Source organism: Anarrhichthys ocellatus, unplaced genomic scaffold, assembly GCF_004355925.1.
Source record: "Anarrhichthys ocellatus isolate YVR2014 unplaced genomic scaffold, GSC_Weel_1.0 scaffold124, whole genome shotgun sequence".
NCBI lineage: Eukaryota > Metazoa > Chordata > Actinopteri > Perciformes > Anarhichadidae > Anarrhichthys > Anarrhichthys ocellatus.
The window spans coordinates 268,060-289,464 of record NW_022280154.1 but is presented as its reverse complement, the minus strand read 5'-3'; the positions used below and the strand labels follow the sequence as shown (position 1 = coordinate 289,464).

The following is a 21,405-nucleotide window of genomic DNA, read 5'->3' as shown; positions in this document are numbered from 1 at the left end:
GCTGAACTCACGGCTTCAAAAACGTCAGCCAACAAACCAATGAGAGACGTCACGATGACTATTTCCACGTCTTACATACAGTCCATGGTTTTCACTACGGACAAAAACTTCTTTGTTACGCACTAAATTGAAGTAATGGCGTGTATCGAATGAATGTATGTGTGTATGCACGGTTCCACGTACTGTCTCATGTGGGAGAGGCCTTCGGGTAAAGTGAAAACGGGATGTTTGGTTTGTTAGTGTTTGTCCTTTTCACTATCTCACATTTTTGAGAAACTGAGATAAATCATGTCTGCCTAACGATTATTAATTAATTAATTATCAAGAGATACTCATAATAATGACTTAAAATAATTGTCATCATAGTGCATTAATGGTCTTCCATACTAAGCTGCCTCGTTTGCCTCAGAGTTGTTTTTTTGTTGTTTTCCCGGTGGTGCCTTTGAGTCTCAACTGAGGGATCACACTTCGGGCCTTCAGGTAGTCTCGTCACGTGACCACAGTGAAGATAAACAGATGTCACATGACTCGCGGTTTATTTTCTTGCAACATGGTGGCCGGGTCGCTGCAGCTGTCCGTCTCTCTGCTGGTCCTCCTCAGCCGGGTTTTAGGCTTCCCTCTCGGCCAAGAAGAACCCAAACTCACCTGCGGATACGAGGTGAGCTGCGCGCACGTGCCCGTCGCGTTGTGGGTTTGTTTCAGATGTTTAACGACAGTTTTTAGCTAAAAAGCTCAAGAAGTTTTGTTTCTGTCATCCTTGTTTTTTTGTTCTGTCAGTTTGTTTGAGGAAATTATTTTACATTAATAAACTATAAACTGAAAGATTATTAATTTATCCTTTTTTCTTAATATTTATCTTCGTACTGTGTGCCTTCCCTTGCGAGAGTAGTAGTCTATTGCTCTGTAGATGTGTCCTTAGTGTGTATTTGTATTTGTGTGTGTGTGTGTGTGTGTGTGCGCGCGCGTGTGCGTGCGTGCAGTCATGTCATGCCACCAAGCCCAGCATGCTGAATGTCCACCTGGTCCCTCACACACACGACGACGTCGGTTGGCTGAAGACTGTGGACCAGTACTACTATGGAGGTCAGTCAGACACACACACACACACACACACACACACACTTCACAGGAATAAGCAACGTTATAAAAACAGGTTGTGAAACCGTTAATGGTGAAAGTGTTTTATTAAGGCGTTCATGTGACCGATCCCCTCGCTTACTTCCTGTCACATGTTTCCTCTGTTGCCTTCACGAGCAAACACTGGAATAAGAGTTCATAGTTTTAGTGCGATCAGCTCGTTTGTTTCAGCATCACGTCTTTTTACTTTATAGCGAGAGCGGTCACGTGTTCTGCAGGTGATCGTGTGTGTGTGATCGTGTGTGTGTGTTTATGTCAGCAGAGATCATCTGCCTCTGATATGGATGGATAATGTGTGTGTGTGTGTGTGTGTGTGTGTGTAGACCGTAACGACATCCAGCATGCGGGGGTGCAGTATATTCTGGACTCCGTGGTGGATCAGCTGCTGAAGAACCCCGACAGGAGGTTTATCTACGTGGAGACGGCGTTCTTCTACCGCTGGTGGAAGCAGCAGAGCTCCAGCATGCAGCAGACGGTCAAACGGCTGGTTAATGAAGGTACATCAGCCGACACTGTACATTTACACTGAAAGGGTTTCAGAACCAGAACCAGAACCTAGATGACTCTCCCCCTCCCCCCTCCAGGCCGTCTGGAGTTTGTGAACGGCGGCTGGTGCATGAGTGACGAGGCCACCACCCACTACAGCGCCGTCATCGACCAGATGACCATGGGCCTGAGGTTCCTCAACGAGACGTTTGGGCCTTGTGGTCGCCCCCGCGTCGCCTGGCACATCGACCCCTTTGGCCACGCCCGGGAACACGCCTCCATGTTTGCTCAGGTAGTTCGTCTTATAGGAAACAATGCGGAAGTGTCCTAAACTTCCATTCTCTCTACTGACCAGTAGGGGGCGACTCCTCTGGTTGTATAAATCAAGAGAGAAGTAGTCATTTTCTCATAGACTTCTATACAACCAGAGGAGTCGCCCCCTGGTGGACAGTAGAGAAAATGCAGCTTTAACACATGAAGCATTGACTTCACTTTCAAACAAACAAGATTTTACATTTTAATTACTGAGGTGCTTCAGACAAAGGTTAGCTGCGTCCTCCAGTTAAACGTTCTCCTCTGAGCTTTTCCACTAAATGTTTCCTGCGTGTTTTTCTCAGATGGGGTACGACGGCTTCTTCTTTGGTCGTCTGGACTACCAGGACCGGACTCGCAGGCAGAGTGCTCGGGAGCAGGAGCTTCTGTGGAGGGCTTCTGACAGCCTGGAACCCCCCATGGCTGACCTCTTCACCGGTAAACAGAACTACCACGCGTGCACAAATGCTGCTGCACTTCTTCTTCACTTGAATTATTAAGTTTTTCTTTATTTTAAATATGTGTTTTTAAACATCCACGCTAGTGACAGAGGGATTACGTTTCAGCGTTGTCCGTCTTCTTCAATACAGCATGATGTTCATTTAGTGCATTATGGTCCATTTAGAGTCAAACAGACCATAAAGCAGGGGATGCTTTAGGGCGGGGCTACACGGTGATTGACGGCGTCTCTACGTCACTCCTCCTCAGTCCAGATATGGTCTGAAAAACTGCTGAACTCGAGGCTTCAAAACATCAGTGCACAAACCAATGAGAGACGTCACGACGTGCACTTCTTATACGTACAGTCTAAGGACCTCACCTCCGACCCATTCTCATGATATCGCGGTGGATGATCTAATCTTTATCTGTCATACCCCCCCCCCTTGGCAGGGATCCTTCCCAACGGGTACAACCCTCCCGAGGGCTTCTGCTGGGACCAGTCCTGTGACGATCCACCGATCAGAGACGACCCCGACCTGGAGGACTACAATGTCGACGATGTGGTGAGGCGCTTCCTCGCCATCGCCAACCATCAGGTAACACACACACACACCCCCACACCCCCTCATAGGTGAATGTGTGAAAGATATAATGACCCAAGACCCCCCCTCCCCCTCTCTCAGGCTAAGGTGTATAAGACCAACCACATCATCATGACCATGGGCTCAGACTTCCAGTACGAGAACGCCAACCTGTGGTACAAGAACCTGGACAAGCTGATCCGCTACGTCAACGCCCAGCAGGCCAACGGCGGCGGCCGAGTCAACGTGCTGTATTCCACCCCGTCCTGTTACCTGCAGGAGCTGCACAGAGCTAACCTCACCTGGTAGTGTGAACCTTTTTAAAAACGAGCGCTTCAACGGCGGCGAGTGTGTTTCTGCCGTGACTTGATTCTCCTTTTCTACGCAGGGCTTTGAAGACGGATGATTTCTTCCCCTACGCAGACAACGCTCACAACTACTGGACCGGCTACTTTACCAGCCGACCGGCGCTGAAGCGCTACGAGAGGATCAGCAACAGCAACCTGCAGGTAGCGTAAAGGTTCAACACTTTACTTTAATCGTGTGACACAGTGGATCCTCAGACAAAATCAACACAAATGTCTTTCCACCTGTTGATGACGTCCCAAAAGTCAACAGGATTCATCTTTGTGGATTCAAATGTGTGAACTAAATATTCTGTGTCGTTGTTTATTTACAGACTTGTAACCAGCTGGAGGTACTTGGCGGTCCGGTCTCCAGGAACGGACCCTTTGGAAAGGGCGACAGCGAGACCATGAGTGAGATTTAGTGTCTTCTTACTTCTTTCTGTAAACTTGTGCTTCATCTGGTGGTCACATTAACCCTCTGAACCCCAAAACCCGCCAGAACACTTGTCACAACTACACCGTACAGCCAGAAGCTGTAAAATAGTCTTTATCGTGATGGTTTCCTCTTTCCGACGGTCCTTGAACACATCATGTGTGACAAACGCTTCTGACAGAAAAAGCAACCGAAACGAAGCTTAAAATTGTGGTATTTCATCAACATTTTATTCTACACGTCTCATTTAAAATCTCGCCCCAAATGAACCGTTTGTTCTGAACAGATTCTGTAAAAAACATTAAATTCTGAGCTCGTCAGCGCAACTGTGAAGCCATGATTGACTCGTCTGAGACCAACAGTCATGTGACAACAAATCTGTGAAGCTTTAACTGAACTTCAGGCTGTTTGCACAGAGCGGAGAGGAGAGGCTGTAGAAATGTGAACAGCTTACTATTTATTGCACATAGAGCCGCTACTTCTTTACAATATTGGTAACATTTGTGGACACTTACCCAAATGTTGGTCGTACAGATTCCATCGTTTTTCTCTTTATGATTTATGTCACTATAACTGTTATTCTGCTCTAAAGTCATGTTCTAGTTCTCTCTACTTGTAGTCATGATGGTTCTGTTTCTATAGAGCAGCAGGACTTTTATATTACAGTGAAGATCAAGACTACGGAGAGAAAGATGTGACGGGGAAACAAAATGCACAGAAACTGCTTTGTGGTTCAGAGGGTTAATATCTAGTAAGAAGATATTAATAAACGAGACCGGTGACCAGGCGGAGGACGGACTGACGTACATGTTTTGTGTTCTGCGTCAGAGAAAGCCATGGCCGTGGCTCAGCACCACGACGCCGTTTCAGGCACGGAGAAGCAACACGTAGCCAACGACTACGCCAGGAGGCTAGCCAGCGGCTGGCAACACTGTCAGGTAGCTCGTCGCGTTGTTTGTTTTTTAGATATGATAGAGGACAAAACGCACACGTCCTCTCTGGGTTCTGACATTTCGTTCTGTGTCTCAGGTTCTGGTCAGTAACAGTCTGTCCGCTCTGAGCGGCTCGTCTGCAGAGAGAATCTACTGCGACAGCCTGAACATCAGCGTGTGTCCTCTCACCGAGTCCAGCAAGAAGGTGACGCTCAGACACACACGGAAGGATTCAAGCATCATCTGTGGTCATGATGCAACACGGGGAGCCACAGGGACATTCAGCTGTAGCTCATTTATATATCGGCTCATCGCAATCCGACACACACACACACACACACACACACACACACACACACAGATCCTATATTTCTGTCCTGAATCTTTGACGACAGGTTGGTAAATAAACCAAATTAAAAATAATAATATTTTGCGTAAATATGAACTATGTATAAAATATCTAAACATATTAGTCAGTATTGTTATTGAACTATGCTTGCTCTCTCTCTCTCTCAGTTCTCAGTCCATGTGTACAACCCTCTCGCTCGCCCCGTCACTTGGCCGGTCAGACTGCCGGTGAATGGATCATCATACGAAGTATCGGATGCTGAAGGCAGATCGGTGGACTGCCAGGTTAGTGTGTGTGTGTGTGTGTGTGTGTGTGTGTGGGTGTGGGGGTGGGTGTGCGCGTGTGTCGGCATCAAGTACGAGACTGTCCGCAACAAGCTCTGCAGTTGTTGGACACACGATGGAGACGGATGATGGCTGATCCAGCTTTTTATGGCATTTAATTGCCTTTTTATTCCTATTTTAAGAAAAACTACGGAAGCCCTGAGGAGCCAGTGAGGAACTCTGTTGATGCATTTTCTAAGTCTGATCTAAATAGTGTTTCTAAAGTGGTAATACACGGTTTAACCATGTTGTAGATGAGTGTACTTTATCTCAAAGTGTTATGAACTCTAATGACCTTTTCTAGCTATAACTCATCTGGTTTCTTTTAACACGGTTGCTGTATGTGAACATTAATAAGATGTCAACAAACAACAAGATCACCAGGAAGCAGTTCGATCGTATCTGAAAGTCCTCGTCCCGGTTTCTCTTCCAGGTGGTTCCGGTGTCGGCACAGACGGCGGCGGTGAGGAGAAACCGAGGCTTCGCCGTCAACGAGCTGGTGTTCCAGGTGCAGGCTCCTCCTCTGGGCTTCACCACCTACTCCGTGTCCCTGCTTCGGGACGGGCCTCCGCCGGCCTCCACGCAGCGCCGCGTGCCCACCGCCATCCAGAACCAGGTCAGACCGCGGCGCGCTCGCACGCTGGCTTTGTGCTGCATCGTGGGAAATAAGTGCTCCAACACGTTGTCGGAGACACGTTTAAAACAAAATGGATTTCACTGATTCACAGAATAGAGCTTTTATGTGTTGGGCGTTGATGAATTTCGTTGAAGGAGCGGCTGACTGAAAGGCTCATCCAGCGCTCTTTGAATTTAACAGTCTGAACCTGAAGCACATTGTTCTCACTGTGACTGTTTCCACTGCAGCGTACGAGCTCTAACCCTCTGGGGGTCATTCGTGTGTGTGTGTGTGTGTGTGTGTGTGTATATGTATATTTTATATATATGTATATTTTATATATATTTTATATATATGTATATTTTATATATATATGTATATTTTATATATATATTTTATATATATTTATTTTATATTGTGTGCTCCAGTTCCTACGAGTGACCTTTGACCCCAACACCGGCCTCTTGAGCAGCCTCACTAACCTGGAGACCAAACAGACCATAAAGCTGACGCAGAACTTCTACTGGCAAGTGTCGCTCTAGTTTCTCTCTTTCTCCAAATACATTTTTTGAAACATAAAAATCAAATGCAGCTCTTTTACTTTGACTTTTGCTTCTCTACCGTTTGTTGCATGTTGTTTGTTGCGTGTTGCGTGTTGCAGGTACAACGCCAGTGACGGCAACAACTCGAAGAGTGACCAGCCTTCGGGGGCGTACATCTTCAGACCCAACTCCTCCACACCGTTCATCATCAGCAAGACGGCCAAGACGGAGAGCGTTCAGGTCGAGACCGTTCACCACACATTATTATCATTATTAGGACGATGACTTCATCGTGCAGCTTTATTTTCAGGCTGTTTTGATTTTAATTCCAATAACTGGCACCAGTTTGTGTCAGAAAGATGATATTATATCTATCTCTATATATCCTCAATACTCTTTAGTAGTCTTTAGATTCACATGTCCATGTCAAAAAAAACTGCTTTAAAATATTTTATATTAATATTATCTTCCACTTTCCCCGAGTTAAATATTTTAACCAACATCGTCCTGATTATTAAAAAAAACACTCGAATGTCAGTTTAACACAAAATTGTAATTCTTTTCTGTTTACTAACTACTAAAGGTTGTTTTTCAGTCTGTTATGTTAATAATTCATTGAAAGAAATGTCTCAATCTGGTAGAAAATAGTAAAAAAGTAACATTTTGAAGCTGATTGAAAGGCTGATAAAATATAATTCATGATTCTGTGCATCATCACTTTAATGGGTTTCAATGGGGACGTCTGTGTCCTTAAGGGTCTGATTGTCTGTATTTTGGCTCCACAGTTTAATATTGAAAAACTCACACTCCTGCCAAAATGTGTGCCATATGCATTAACGCAGCCAGAATTATTTAAGAGATGAAGACAATGTCCCAGATGAGGTGACATTGCGTCCGTGTCCCCTGCAGACCCCCGTGCTGCAGGAGGTGAGGCAGTGGTTCGCTCCCTGGGTGTCTCAGGTGGTTCGTCTCCACCACGACAGCAGAGCTCTGGAGCTGGAGTGGACCGTCGGACCGCTGCCCATCAGGTGAGTGTGTGTTCGCCTCGTATACAGAGAAGTTTATGTGTGTGTGTGTGTGTGTGTGTGTATCCATCTATCTATCTATCTATCTTTTTATTCTCTCTCTCCCTCTACAGTGACGACCTGGGGAAGGAGGTGATCACTCGTCTGGACACGAGCATCAAAACCTCCGAGTATTTCTACACCGACTCAAACGGCAGAGAAGTGCTGCAGAGAAAGTGAGCTGTTTAAAAAAATCTTTAACTTTTAATAGAAGTTACTCGTGATTATTTAAAGGCAACATTAAGACGAGTTTACGTTCATGAATCTGTACGTCGTGTCGTCGTTTTGTCCTAAAGGAAAGACTTCCGGCCCACTTGGAAGCTCTGGCAGTCGGAGCCCATAGCTGGAAACTACTATCCCATCAACTCACGCGCCTTCATCAAGGTGTGTGATCAACACGGTGCTGTTAGAGGAACGACGAACAGACGGAGATCGGGTCCCAAATATAACGTGTTTGCTCTTCTCTTTGGATACTTTTCTAATGGAAGATTTTCTAAAATGTGGTTGAAATGAGTATTAAACCAGCAACCACAAAAACATGAAGAAACTAAACCTTCTTCACCCGTTCTTAAGTCTCCAACACAGGAGAGTTTCAGAATTATTGTCTTCTCTCCTTGCTTCACCTAAACATAACATAATGTTGAAGATGTTTTACATCCTTTTTGCTTCATGTGTGTCCTCACTCACTAAACATGTGTGTTTCAGGATGATGTGGACCAACTCACGGTGGTGACGGATCGCTCTCAGGGAGGAGGCAGCATCCAGAACGGCTCTCTGGAGATCATGGTGAGACACACGCACACACACACACACCCATAGTCCCTCCCTCTTATCTCCTCCCCCCTCAGCTCCACCGCCGGCTGCTGTACGACGACGTCCGCGGCGTCGCCGAGCCCCTCAACGAGACTTCCTCCGTCTTCCCCGAGGGGCTGGTGGTCCGAGGTCGCCTCCTGCTCTCCCTGGACCGCCCGCCCAGCGCGGCCGACGCGCACCGCCCCCTGGCCCAGCAGGTGGTGCTGCAGCCGACGCTGACGTTCACCGACGGAGATCTGCACCCGAACACTCGGCTGGAGGTGAGCGAGGGGGGAGCGCTGTGACCGTACGCAGGTCTAGTTATTTAATACGAGAGGTAAGAATGGAAAGAGTTGCATAGTATTGGAGAGGAGACTTCTCTGTGTGATACCTCCAAACAATCTAGATTAATAATTCACACTACAGGTAAGAGGACAATGTGTTTAATTTTGCGGTGAATTGTCCCTTTACGCTCGAGGTGCACCGACATGAGCTAGAAACAGGCTTATAAATTCTGCCTCAGACAGATTTTAAATGCTTTAAATCCAGCCGAGTGACTACAGGTCTTCCTCTGTGTGTAGTTCTCTGGGCTGCAGGCTGCGCTGCCCCCTGCTGTCCACCTGCTCACACTGACGCAGTGGGACGAGGACTCGGTGCTGCTGAGGCTGGAGCATCAGTTCCAGAGCGGGGAGAGCAAACTGAACTCGGGGCCGGTCACCGTCAACCTGCAGGTCAGCGACGCAGAGGACTCGATACCAAGAATCCTGTTTTCATTACACGTTTCTTGAGCTTAAAACAAAGATTGGACATTAAAAACTAAAGAGACGACTTAAAGCAAAACAAAGCTGCTTTATATTTTATCGTATTGTGCTGTACACTGTTTTACTTTAGTGTTTGCTGTTTAGTTGTACTGATAATATAGTGTAATAACCTGCCCAGAGGTCTAAAGACTGAAATTAGCTCTCTAACTGATGTGCACTGCCCCTGGTAAGTAAGTAAATAGATATCGATGGATAGTTAAAGTGAAGTGAAATGAAGCAGTAAAGTCATTGGATGTGTTGCTTCCCGTCTGTGTAGAAGCTGTTTTCCACTCTGGAGGTTTTGGGCGCGTCTGAACTGAACCTGTCGGCCAATCAGTGGAAAGACGAGATGACGCGTTTTCATTGGACGCCACAGACGGGTACGTGACGGTAGTTCCCATCGAGCTGCTTGTTCAGACAAGTTATGACATTTTACCTGTTTATTAACCTCTGAACCCCAAGACATTATCGGGTGTTTCTTTCCCTCTCTGGTCTTGAGAGAAGGAAAGGATTAAGAACCAGCGGCGTCTCTTTAACCTCCCGTTAGAGAACAGAAAGACACCGTAGGACAACAAAAAACGGGAGTTGACCAACAATGAACACCAGGCAGCCAAATGTTGGAAGCTGCTGCCAGTCACTGATGGAGCTGCTGGTTGAGTTCCATCAGTTTCATTCTACCAGGGCCGTAATCACGGCTCCGTTCCAGTCTCGATTGTAAAGACTGTTCCCTGCAGGGACCAATCGAGCAGGCGATGTAACATAATGAGTCACGAGTGCAGCGTTATGATTCGTAGCTTTAATAAACTGCGGGGTGTTCTAGTCGCTCAGCAGGACTCATTTTACAAAGAAGAGGTAGTTAATGTGCTGCAGTTTCCGCTTTGTTTTACTGCTGTTTTGTTAATTAGTCGAGTCTTAAATCATTTCCCGGATGACATCATGCCGCTGCGTCTCTCTCCCAGGTGAGAAGCCCCTGCTGAAGACGTTGGGAGACCCCTCGGCGTGGGAGGTGACCTTGAGGCCAATGGAGATCCGAACCTTCCTGCTCAGGGTCCTCCTCAGATAGCCAATCACAGCGATGCGACTTCAACCAATGAGCCGCCTCTGCACCGGTGAGAGAATCACAGGAAGTGAGCGGCTGCGTTCACACGGCTCCCATCTCCAGAAAGCTGTCGGTTAGTTTTCTCTTCAGCCGAGCAGAACGAGATGTTTGGATTGAAGTCTTCCTCGTGTTCCTTTGATGCAGTTTGTACCGAATTTGCCTTTTTCTTCTGCACAGCGATGATGCTAAATCTCTCCTGTGACTTTATCAGCACCAGCTCTTCAAATCACACGAATCCTTAAAGACTGCAATGAGTATGTGTGTGTGTGTGTGTGTGTGTGTATAGATTGAACATGATTTCATACTGATCAACAATTGATAATAAAGTCTATCGTTCGTACTTTGTGTCAATCTGCACTTTAATGTTCCAGCGACACTAAAACATCCTGATGCTCGTTCTCTGGACAGGAATCTATTTATATGAAGAGTTTTACTGCATGTGGATGCATCCTGAATGGTTTTTAATAAAGCTATGAATGAAGTTTAGTTTCTCATCTATTAACTCATCTTTGATTAGACGAAGTTCACCAAAAGAACACACTTAAACTGAGCGTGAGGACTTTATTGAAACGAGTCAAAATAACAAAAGATGTTACGAGCTCTGGCGTAAAACTGAGAAATGTTCATGTTGACCGGGTTCTGTTTAATCATCCGGGCTGCACTGAGCCGTTCAAACTCCAGAAATAAAATTATAAAAAGAGAAGTAACTCCGGAGATCACTCGGTTGTTTTCTGCTCTGTCGTCTGCTCCGGGTCGTGGGAGTAGCAGCATCTGTCTCCATGTGTGCACGTTCCCTGAAACAAAGAACATAATTCTCAGTGAGGCTGATGTTCTGTTTACAAAAGTACATTTCCGCGGCAAACCAGCAGCATGTTTCCACCCCGGACATGAAGACTGTTTTTATTTAACCGTCTCCAACATTTTCATAAAACGGATCCTCTGCATTTAATGATGAATGGTACTGATATTAAAGGTATGGTGGTGTATGAGGTGCTGCTCCACAGTCACTGTATTAGGCAGCAGCATATTGTATAATCCAAAAATAAATATCGTTTTAAGTGTACGCTGCTTCAGACAGCCGCTCTCTTCAAAGCCACCGGACTCCTGACAAGAAGACGGAGCTGCTCCTCTCCGGATCGGTTCGTTTGTTTATTGAGGAACTTTGAATCCACAGAAAGTACCGTCATATTGTTCCATTAAAGTCGGGTAGCATAGTTATTTCTATATCTAAATCTGCTCAAGACTTAAGAATTAAATTCAAACGACTCGTTGGATATCACCGCGACACATCGTCCATAGAGACTAACGTGTTTATAACTAGTTAATAACTTGTGACCCTGCAACATGAAATCTGGACTCATGGCGGCGGTTGTAAAACACCACAGTGATGAGATGCATTTATAAAAGTTGTTCATGAGCCTTTAACTGTGACTCACTTCACGGCCCCAGAACAACAATCATTTCCTTTGACCACAGTGAACGTCCTCCTGCACCGTACCGGGGAGGCAGAGGACGGGACTGAGGACGTCTGCATCACTCAGACCGTTTTATCTTCGATTGGATCGTTTCAGGACAAACTGTTCAGCGCTGTTCTTGGAACAGAAATGAGTCGGGTTGGTCTTTTCTACGAAGGTAAAAAACACACTTAAGTCGTTTTTTCCAGGAAAACGTCAGTTTGTTAAACAGGAAGTGGTGTGTGTGTGTGTGTGTGTGTGTGTGGGGAGAAGTAGAACTATGGGACATGCTAGGATCCTGTATGTCCTGTTCTCAGTCTAAAATAGATTTGATTTCCTCTGACCTGTTTGAACCTTTTACAGTGAATGTTTTTCAGCTCCGAGTCTGTGATCTGGTTCTTCCTCTTGTTCTGGCACTTCTTACTCTTGTCCTGCAGGTCGGTAACGATACCGCCGCTGGAGGGAAGGAAGGAAGGAAGGAAGGGGGGGGGAGAGAGCGAAAAGGGAAGAAAATTAAGATGAAGGTAGGAAACGAAGCAGTTTAAGGGTTTTATTCTCTACAATAATCAAGCTGGTGTAAAAATAAAACAAATATTCATTTGGTTTTATCTGTATTCAGTTTCCTCTATATTCAGCTTGACGTTTTTATGAGAAGTCAGTGCAAAGCGTTTCATCTCCAATCATCACGTCTCACTGGTGTGTGGAGGTTTGTGGTCGTTACCCGGCTTTGGCGCGAGCTTTGGGTCCCCAGAAGGCCTGCGGGTTCTCCTGGAACCGGGTCAGGTGGCGTTTACGGGACTGCGGGTTAGCGTCCTCCCTCACAGTGAAACAGGCTTCTGAGCTATACACACACACACACACACACACACACACACACACGTTAACTGTGTAAATAGACAGTTGTTTATTACTACGACAGGTTTGCATTGCTCTTCTACACAGTAGTATACAAACCACCTCAGTAGGTGTCATAGATTTGACTCTGATGGACTCACCCGGGCTCGGTGGAGAGGATCTTGAAGGCGGGACTAGTCTCTGACAGCTTCTCCCTCTTCACAGGATTGGTCTTCTCCTGTGTTGCATTGAGAGACCAGTTTTAAAAGAACTCCCTCCAATACTTTTAACTTGTTATCATCTGTAATATTTACCCAGCAGCGCATGATGTCCCAGATAACTGCAGGAGGAGCGTCCGTCTTGATGCCGTTCTTACAGGCGTGAGAGAGAGAAACTCTGTGACCAGCATGAAGGAGAGCCGACCTGCAGAGGGAGAGACGAGGAGGAAGAGGAGATGGAAGAGGACAGGTTAGATACAACAACTACACAAATACACACTCAGACGACACAACACAGGTGTGGACCACAGTCACATTTGAGTCCAAGTCAGAAGACTTGAAACTAGAGATTGAGACCATAAACTCATGTTTACAATGTTTACTGAGGTAATAAATCAAGAGAGAAGTAGAGTCATTTTCTCATAGACTTCTATACAACCAGAGGAGTCGCCCCCTGGTGGACACTAGAGAGAATGCAGGTTTAACACATGAAGCTTTGGCGTCACTCTGCAGAACTGGAGGTTGCCTCCTGCTCCAAGTTTAACCTCGACTGTGTGGTTTGTCTCAGACCTGTGGAGCTACACTGGACCACCACGAGGACCGGTGCCCTGGTCTGGTCCAATAGATCAGAGAATGGAGCTTCGTCTACTTATCTGATAACGTCTCCTCAGGTAACACTCTCAGCTCTATTAGCGCTTCTAGCAGCCGTCGCCACTAATATCTACCAACACCAATATATATAAAAGAATTGCACTACAGTTTCATGACGCTGTGTGTGTGTGTGTGTGCGCGTGCGTGCAGGCGTGTGTTTTACCTAAACTGCAGCAGGGGCGGAGTATTGCAGTGAATGGTGCTGCTCAGACTGTCCACAGTGTAATAAAGAGGCACGTCGTCTAACTCCTGAAACAAACGGGATGATGTGTTAGAAAAAGCACACGCAGCCTTTTTTAAATAATAGAAACTCTATTTTTCACCCACAGGACAAAACCAAAAGAGGTATAATGAGAGCGAAATGAATACCTCGGTCACCATGCTGAGCATGCCCTCGATGCGTTTGGACGTCCCGAATCGGGACGGGTTCCCCGACACGGCCGACAAAACCTTCTGGACGAATGCCACGTCGTGGATAGGCTCCGCCCAGATCGGACCGCCCAGCTACAGAAAGCACAGACAGACTTCAGCTGGCGTGTTGAGTGAGAATGTACCGATTACAAACAAGCAGAGTACAAAAGCATGACGCGCCAACAACAGAGTGAGAGAGTGTGTGTGAGACTGTGCGAGCGTGCGTCTCACCTGATGTCTCTGTCCACAGTGCTCACACTCTGGTCCAACAGGAGGTCCGGTGGCAGGAGAGTACTTCACACTGAAATCACATCAGAGTCTTCTTTACTACACACACGCACGCACACACGCTGTCGACAGGAAGCTGATACAAGAGATAACTGAAGGCCTGAGGCGCGGTGGTGCTTTGAGCGAAATGCTAAAGCTTGCTTCATACTAGGCCGTGGCATAAATAAAAAGGTGGCCACAGCTTCCCTTTAAACCGTGACCGGCGTCCACAGCCGAGCTGCATTCGGCTAAACTACATCTCTTCAGTCACACTTTGTGATTTAAACGGCCTGTTTGATGGTGACAAAATACAAGTTTAAGAAGAATTTAAAAAGCACTCGTGTTTTGATTTCGAAGGACAAATCTTGATATTTCACCGGAGCATCTGCAGACAGCGTTTCACCTCACATGAAATACAAAGAGCCGGCTCTACAGCGTGGGCCGTCTTACTGTTTTCCGTTGCTGGATCTTCTTCCCATTCGCTGGAGGTGAAAAGAGCCGCAGCCGACACAGTTGTAGACCAGAGCCTGTTTACTGCGACACAAGACAGGGAGTGTCATCAGAAACATGTCCGCACACTATTGGCAAGGCTAAATAGATCCTATTTACAGCTGACGTCACCAAAAATATCTTTGTAAAGTATGCTTTAGGGCGGGGCTTACTGTGATTGACAGGTCGCTGCCGCTGTCAAGAGGTCTATATTTTCATTCAGACTCACCAACATGGTGTGTGTGTGTGTGTGTGTACCTGGCTGAGTTCTTGACTGTGGCCTGTCCTGTGAAGATGCGTACAAACACCCTGATGTAGAAGTCGACGCTGACAGCCAGCAGAGGCTGGATGTAGCGCTGGTACACCCCCGCCCGCTGGTCCAAACTGTGGAGGATGATACGAAGAGCCTGAAGCAGAAACACACACACACTCTTTATTTCTTATGCAAAATGTCTGAGAACAGTCTGATCTTCTTGCTAAATGATTAGAAAAGTCAAATGTGAGGAATGCTGACATCATACTTCTTCTCCGCTGACTAGCATGAAAGTTCATGTCAACGTCAACTTTAGCAACGGAACCAAACATGCTAACCAAACTCAAGTCGGGAAGAAAGCAACATCATGTAATGTCATCCAATTAGCACGTGCTAGCATGTGACGCGACGTGGTGGTGTGTTCATAGCGTTTACGCAACATAATCAAAATACTCTCGACCATAAACTACCATTGGGGAAAGTTGGTTGACTGTTTTCTAGGACACGAGGCAGAAACCTTCACTGGAGGTTTCCGCCTGGTTGTCTCGTGTCCTTAAAGCTGCATTCTCTCTAGTGTCCACCAGGGGGCGACTCCTCTGGTTGTATAGAAGTCTATGAGAAAATGACTCTACTTCTCTCTTGATTTATTACCTCAGTAAACATTGTAAACATGAGTTTATGGTCTCAATCTCTAGTTTCAAGTCTTCTTCAATACAGCATGATGTTCATTTAGTACATTATGGTCCATTTAGAGTCACACAGACCATAAAGCAGGAGATGCTTTAGGGCGGGGCTTACTGTGATTGACAGGTTGATGCTGGCCTTCTTGCTGTTGGACTAGTAAGTAATATCTGCCTTTATACATCTTACACTTGCTTGATGTTTGAGCAAAGTTATCGACTTGCTATTTTTGATCATGTGTAAAGTAATCATAACAAATACACGTGAACAGTTCTATTTATGACAAGCGTGTACAAAATACCAGTTCTTGCATAATGTTGCTTTAAATGTTGCAGGGAGGAAAGAAACGAGAAGGAACAGCCACAAAGAGCTTCACCTCTGTGCCCGGATCGTAACGTTAATGATGCCAGGAGCTGCAAAATGTCATCAGCTTGTGAGTTCTCATCTTTATATCCTTGAGGGGGAAAGTACCCCAAGTAGAAGAAATACAAGTACACACACGTACGTACACACACACACTGTGTTTCTATCAGACCCACACACTGTACACACTTCACCAAAGATCAGGACATTATGAATGCAAATACGTGGACATGTCTGTGCATGTACTGTGTGTGTGTGTGTGTGTGTGTGTGTGTGTGTGTGTGTGTGCGTGTGTGCGCTCACCATCTCATGGCAGTATTTGGCTTTGATGGAGACTGAACCGTATTTGCTGTAGCAGGTCTCTCCACTGTTTCCTGCCATCACCGCCATGTCTGTACACGTTATACACAACAGACCTGAGAGAGAAACAGTCGCACTGTTATTTGGAGCAGGGTGATCAGCCGTTCACAGACCCGGAGACGGAGGAATGACACGCAGGAGAGAGTCGATTGCATTATTGACGGACCGAGCTACCCACCTCCCTCGCTGACTGCCTGCACAGCGGCATCCAAGAAGGAGGCGGGGCTCCCGTAGGGATCCAGATCGATGACATCATAGCGCTCCTTCTTCCCTCGCATCTCGTACATCAGCATACTGGAGGAAGAATAACAAAGGAGAGGGGTTAGTCAGATTCACATCCACGACCGCTGACAGATACATTAAATGCTAAGAAAGAAATGAGTTAAAGAATGGAGCAGAGAGGGATGGAGAAACATATGAGTTAAGGCTAAACTAAAAGAGCAGATTAGTTCAGAGAAGAAAGAGAAACAACTGAAGAAGATAGAAGAAGAGAGGCATGAAGACGAGCAAGCCAAGGAGACAAGCGAGGAGCCAGGATGACAGGAAAAGGGACAAAAGAGTTGATGAAAGAAGAAAAACAACGAGACATAAATGGAGATGAGAACAGGGAGATGAGTAGAACAAGAGGTCAGAGGCTGGAGAGGAATGAAGATAAGAGAAGAGGAACAAACAGAGAGCTAATCAGTGAGGCGGATGACGAGCGTTTCCCCGAATGTGGCGAGTCAGTCGTACCTGGCGTCCCTGCAGCTGGCGCGGAGCAGGTGGCCGACTCCGTTGTAGTCGACGTTCCTGCCGATCAGCGCCGCGGCTTTGGCGGAGAAGTCGTTGGCGGTGACGCTCTGCAGGCCCGGGACCTCCAGGGCGAAGCGCACCGAGCGCAAACCGGACGCTGACAGACCCTCCAGAACACGGAGGCCGTGCTGGAACGCAGAGTCGGGGGAAAAATCTTAAAGCTGCATCAACTGTTTGTTTTTTGGCCACTTGGGGGCAGCAAAAACAAGATGTAAACACAACATCGACATATTCCAACCTTAGAAAATTTGCAATATGGGGAACTTGTTGCATATTTACAGAGTGAAGTCAAAGCTTCACGTCTTGAAGCTGCATTCTCGCTAGTGTCCACCAGGGGGCGACTCCTCTGGTTGTATAGAAGTCTATGAGAAAATGACTACTTCTCTCTTGATTTATTACCTCAGTAAACATTGTAAACATGAGTTTATGGTCTCAATCTCTAGTTTCAAGTCTTCTTCAATACAGCATGATGTTCATTTAGTACATTATGGTCCATTTAGAGTCACACAGACCATAAAGCAGGGGATGCTTTAGGGCGTGGCTACATGGTGATTGACAGGTCTCTACCAGAGATGTATACGACGTCTCTACGTCACTCCTCCAGACACGGAGCAACATTAGCATTCGTTTAGAGATGCGTTTGTGTGCACCTGATAAACTCAAGTCCAATATCCACTCTCCTGTTAGCTCTGCTTTTCTTGTGGAGGTGATCGTGATTGATGATCCATCATATCATTACAGAAAACATTGATTATAGCAGCTATAAAGCTGCAGTAACACAGAATGTAAATTGTGAAGCTGTAGATATTTGTTCTACACGTAATCACTGGCCTCCGGATCTCTCCATCCACAGAGAGCTGGAATCCCCAACAATGGCTGAACGTCTTTATAACCGAACCAACAGATCTTCACTGACATCTAAAGACATTATTGCAACTTCATGAAATCCTTCAGTTTTAAAAAGCTGATCTAATTACCTCCCTCGACCACTTGAAGTGTGAAATTACCTCGTGCAACATTAACGTAAGTCATTTGATGGAAACCCGTATCTTAACTGCTTTGTGCCGGCATCACTGACTGTATATTTAGCAGAGGAAACCCCGGTGGGACTCAAACCACCAACCCTGACAGTATTAGCACCGTGCTCCGCGCCACAGAACCACCAGCCGCCAGAACGTTGGATTTGTCGAAGAAATCATATTTTCTGCCTGGCTTCACTTTCTTAAAAGATGGTTCGTGTTTACTATGAACCCTTCGTACCTCACATCGTTCCCCCACCAGCGCATTTACAGTCGGAGCCTCGGCTCCGTTCTTCTGCTCCGTCTGTACGTCGGCCTCGTCGGTCTCCTCCGTCAGAGAGACCACCACCCTCTCGCTCTCTCTCTCGCCCGGCACCACCAGCTTCACACCGCGCTGAGCCAGCACTTCTCTGGCAAACTCTGTGAGAACAGCACATCTGTGAAATATGAAAAGCATTTATTATATACAAAAGCATGCATCGTAACGAGGTCAATTAGTAACTATTCATGACATTTGCTCTCGTCCAAACTCGGTATTAATGTGTGGGTTCTTGTGTCTGAAGTTCAAAGCTTTACTGACACGCAGTGAGTGACCGGTCGACTGTGTGAAACACTAATGTCATCATCGGTCACATGACCTCAGCACACAGTATACACCTGTATACACCGAGCAGCTCTCTAAACACAAAGCTCTGGAGAAGTACGGATCAGGTTTGGGTTTAAATATCCGATACACTAAATCCATTACGAGACAGAAAGGATCCTATGAACTGTGTACCGAATCGTCTCCACTGTACTGAACTCATGTAAGGGGACTCATGTCTGTGGTGTGTCTTCAGGTAAAAGACACACCTTTTTTTAAAAAAAAAAGGTAAAAAATGAAATGCTTACGTCAAGTCTCTGTTAAACTCCTGGACTGGGTTGTAAAACACCTCGTTAGCACTGGGAAACAAGATGGCCGCCTTGCCCTCCTTGACCACCGTCTCCCCAGGTAACAGCCCTGCGGGACACGTCTCCTCGTCGGCCGCCGTGTCCGTGGGCGCCAGGCTCACATATTCGGCAGGAGGTTTGGCGGTGGGAACCTCTGGGGTCGTATTTAGGGGCTCCATGGATCTCAGTCCTCGGTGGGCAGCAGCAGCAGCAGCGGCGCTGCCTAAACTCCACCGAAACGTGTGTGTGGCTGAGCGGGTGCAGGACGGATGCAGAGGATGGGAGACGACGATGATGGGGAGCAGCCGAGCCGTCCGCACCAGCATCAAGGTACACCGCCTGGACGAAGACAAACACCCCTGAATGAGTTCCACTTAAATACAGAGCAGGTGCAACATTGGATTGCTGAAACTAATACTAATGTCAATATTTACCCAACACAGAAACATGTTTGATTATAGAATTATGACCCAGATATTGACAGTTATAAATAACTTAAGTATTTATTTGTGAAACTATTTTAAAAAGGAGATTTCATGTTTTTTAGACCTCACATAATAAAGGGTTCACAAATCTGAATCTGTGTTTTTGGCTTCTTTAGGATGTTCTAGTCCAGATTTGACCTGATCAGTGTTCAGACAGCATTAGAGCTTTAATAACACTAAATCAACAACATTAGTAAATAGTCAGCCCAGAGATTAAAATTAGACGAATCTGACCTGTAGCTTCAGTTCACTGTATTTAAATAAGATAGTAAAATAAATGAAAACTAACTCCATGAACCCAGGACTGCAATTATTCTTAAATGATTAGCTTGTTTGCTAGCTATGCTAACCCTAATAAACATAGTTTTACCTGTGGCGCCTCCCGTTTAAGGCGGACACTCGAGAGGTTTGTAATATAACAAGCGATACGTGTGACCGTGCCGGTAACCGTTTCCTCCCCGTAGATATCTCTCTCTGCTGCTGGTTAATCTCACGTTAGCACATGGAGGCAGCCATGTTTTTGAGCGTCTCTACGGAAGCCCGCGCGGCCAACAGAGAGAGAGGCGCGCTGCTCGTTCCTTCGCCCCCTACCGGCAGAGCCGTGTAATGTCAGGCAAACCGGTGTAACGTAAGGACACGAGAGGGAGAGAGAGAGCGCTGACTGGCCTACTTTTCTCCCCCGCAGTAAACATGTGAGGAGACTGGAAAACACATCAGTCCGCTTTCATGAATAATCAAATTTAATCTCACCGCGCCTGAAGTTGGTGATGCGTTCAGATGCAAAATTCTAAACATAGCCGATGGATTACACTCGAAATACCCAGACTCATGATGTGAGGATAAAAAAGAGGAAATAAGGTCAATGCAGGTCAGTGCTGAGCAGCTCGGACTATATGCAGTGAGGTTATAGGTCGTGTGCAGCTGTGTAACGACAATAAATAAAACAATATTCTGTTTTTTGGGCTTTATGTTAATCATCAAACAGGAGCTATAGGCTATATATTTGTTATTATCACTGCATGGCGCAAAACTGGATTATCCAGAACCCTGAGAGTTGCAGGTGCAGCCTATACTGTGTATTTACTAGTTTTTTAAATTAAAAATAATTTGGGAATATTAACCATGAACCCAAAATGAACTGATATAAGGAGTCCTGCTGTATTACAGCACCTATACTCTGTCTGGAAGAGAGCCAATGAGTTAAAACATCCCAGTTTATATGTTGCATCATCTTAAATTATACATATTTAATCACATTACCACACAGCAACCCTGGGGCCATGTAGTGTTTAAAACACCATGCACATTGTTCAGGGAGTGGAAGAAATGTGCAGGTTGATGTGATCTTAATGTGTGTATGTAGTCTTGTAGACTTTGGGGGGGACTCTGTATTTCTGAAGCCTGTGACTTTGGTACATTTACATGATGAGAATACTTCCTGTGTCTGTAATAAAGGCACAACCTTCACTGAAAAGCAACATACATCAAAGTATTTCAGTCATCCACCATCACGCTGTTGTATTTGGTACTTTTGCACACATTTCACATTAAATAGAGCGACTGTGGGAGAAAGGAAAGGAGGGGGAAAAACAAAAACTGCCTCAACTGTGTGTGCATGCGCACGCGAGCCTGAACATCTGGATGGGGGCGCTGTGACAATAAATGCCCAGAGAGCGTGGCGCTATACATCTGACACAGGAGAATTATAGAGTTAATAGTATTTGGCATGACGGGGGGGAGAGAGAGAGAGAGCGGGGGCGCGCAGTACCGTGCCCGAATGAATGCAGTCTCATCCTGTTCAGCATTCTGTGAGCGCAGCACCTGGAAGGCCCCCGAGGGCTCACCTGTCCGGAGTCTAGACGCGCGCGCAGCTATCACGGACACAAGTTAAAGACAGCGGAATCGCCGGTGAGTGTAGTGACAGAGTGTGTGTGTGTGTGTGTG

General features: G+C 46.2%; 3 protein-coding genes across 5 annotated transcripts in view; 2 read left to right on the top strand and 1 right to left on the bottom strand.

The window, feature by feature from the left end:
- Positions 1 to 4: 4 nt before the first annotated feature.
- On the top strand, positions 5 to 10,594 carry man2b1 (mannosidase, alpha, class 2B, member 1). The gene is made up of 23 exons (XM_031877011.1): positions 5 to 658; positions 981 to 1,083; positions 1,461 to 1,634; positions 1,722 to 1,915; positions 2,241 to 2,373; positions 2,827 to 2,972; positions 3,060 to 3,262; positions 3,346 to 3,466; positions 3,637 to 3,715; positions 4,566 to 4,675; positions 4,767 to 4,874; positions 5,186 to 5,302; positions 5,775 to 5,957; positions 6,386 to 6,483; positions 6,619 to 6,739; positions 7,409 to 7,527; positions 7,638 to 7,739; positions 7,860 to 7,947; positions 8,269 to 8,349; positions 8,412 to 8,636; positions 8,937 to 9,086; positions 9,433 to 9,535; positions 10,115 to 10,594. Exons 1-23 carry the CDS (start codon positions 524 to 526, stop codon positions 10,216 to 10,218), a joined length of 2,997 nt encoding a protein of 998 aa, XP_031732871.1. The 5' UTR covers positions 5 to 523; the 3' UTR covers positions 10,219 to 10,594.
- trmt1 (tRNA methyltransferase 1) lies at positions 10,541 to 19,973 on the bottom strand. 2 transcript variants are annotated; one of them, XM_031877018.1, is made up of 16 exons: positions 19,832 to 19,973; positions 18,938 to 19,315; positions 18,288 to 18,483; positions 16,968 to 17,155; positions 16,414 to 16,529; positions 16,179 to 16,291; positions 14,837 to 14,985; positions 14,540 to 14,623; positions 14,054 to 14,123; positions 13,781 to 13,915; positions 13,575 to 13,660; positions 12,857 to 12,965; positions 12,704 to 12,780; positions 12,430 to 12,549; positions 12,053 to 12,164; positions 10,541 to 11,048 (listed from the first exon to the last, which is right to left on the bottom strand). In XM_031877018.1, the coding sequence occupies exons 2-16, from the start codon at positions 19,300 to 19,302 to the stop codon at positions 10,971 to 10,973; spliced, it is 1,998 nt and encodes a 665-aa protein (XP_031732878.1). In that variant the 5' UTR covers positions 19,303 to 19,315; positions 19,832 to 19,973; the 3' UTR covers positions 10,541 to 10,970. The 2 variants fall into 2 exon arrangements, with proteins under 2 accessions (XP_031732878.1, XP_031732879.1); XM_031877019.1 differs by lacking the exon at positions 19,832 to 19,973 and having other exon boundaries at positions 18,938 to 19,799.
- A 1,231-nt stretch (positions 19,974 to 21,204) lies between these two features.
- The window catches only part of nacc1b (nucleus accumbens associated 1, BEN and BTB (POZ) domain containing b), a 17,778-nt gene continuing 17,577 nt past the window's right edge, over positions 21,205 to 21,405 (top strand). For both annotated transcript variants that reach the window (XM_031877015.1, XM_031877014.1), the window contains exon 1: positions 21,205 to 21,369. The gene's annotated coding sequence lies outside the window, so the exon portion shown is untranslated. The remainder of the gene's footprint in view (positions 21,370 to 21,405) is intronic.